The 1,037-nt window shown below is 35.3% G+C and overlaps 1 protein-coding gene across 1 annotated transcript in view; it reads left to right on the top strand.

Moving 5' to 3' along the window:
• LOC119594003 (exportin-T-like) overlaps nucleotides 1-1,037 on the top strand; it is a gene marked incomplete in the record, with an annotated part of 14,234 nt that overhangs the window by 6,217 nt on the left and 6,980 nt on the right. The window contains 3 exon segments of the mRNA XM_037943030.1: nucleotides 160-276; nucleotides 432-532; nucleotides 810-978. Coding sequence (XP_037798958.1) covers nucleotides 160-276; nucleotides 432-532; nucleotides 810-978 — 387 coding nt within the window.

The raw sequence follows: 1,037 nt of genomic DNA, 5'->3' as shown, positions 1-1,037 counted from the left end.
ACTACATTTCCCAGGGACATGGGGTTAATATTTCATGTCTAACTTTGTTCCAAGACAAATCCTGTTACAATGAAATTTTAATGTTTTATACTGGAATTTTTTTTTTCTTAATTTGATATACCTTTACTTCTATGACTATTAAATGAGATTTCCATTCAGGTTGTTGATCGTGAAATAATGCATACACAAGTTGAGACTGAACGCAATACAAGGATCAAAGATACCATGAGAGAGCATTGTGTAGTAGACCTCACCAATTCCTGGTATGACATTTTGGTAAGTCAAAGATGGTCTCATTTTGTATTTTGGTTGTCTTGGTTATATAGTCAGTCTTTGTGGTGGGAGATTTTATGTTAATGTTATGGATATCTTTTTTCTACTACCTGTTTCCTAAATTGAGATAATATATTTTGTGGTCTTAAAATTTCCAGGTTAAGTATGAAAAAACCAATGCTGAGCTAGTGTGTCAGTGTCATGATGTCATTGGTGCATACATTGCCTGGATTGATATCTCTCTTATTGCTAATGATAGGTAAGTGAATAAAGCCAGGGTTATTGAGGAATTAGGAATTATCACTTTGTTCTTCTCTGTCTTCCTAATTCTGGTTTTTGATATTCATTCAGTGAAGGGTCTTTGATAACACTGTGATCTGATTATGTGCATGTATTTGTTGGTTGTTATAAGCTGCAATACTGATCTTTGGAGACTTTTAATTTATGTAAAATTAATTCTCTTAGGAATCATGTTAAGTCTCTAGGCAAACTTCCCTTTTCCCTGAAATCCTTTAAACTTGAACCTTAAATTTCAGATTTGTGTGCAAGTTGGTAGACCACCTAAAAGAACCTCTGTTACGGGAAGCGGCAGCAGACTGCATCCATGAGATTATCACTAAGGGTATGGACCCTGTCACCAAGGCTCAGCTTATTGAATCCTTTGTTACAGTCCTGGACCAGGCTGGTGTCTTAAAACCTGTTGATGTAAGTTTTTTCTGTGTGCATACATGTCAACTTTATTATTTATTTGTGTGCTGCGGAAG

The sequence above is a fragment of the Penaeus monodon genome, chromosome 33 (assembly GCF_015228065.2).
Source record: "Penaeus monodon isolate SGIC_2016 chromosome 33, NSTDA_Pmon_1, whole genome shotgun sequence".
NCBI classification, from domain to species: domain Eukaryota; kingdom Metazoa; phylum Arthropoda; class Malacostraca; order Decapoda; family Penaeidae; genus Penaeus; species Penaeus monodon.
Note: the sequence above shows the minus strand (reverse complement) of the source record. Positions and strands in the feature narration are given on the sequence as shown.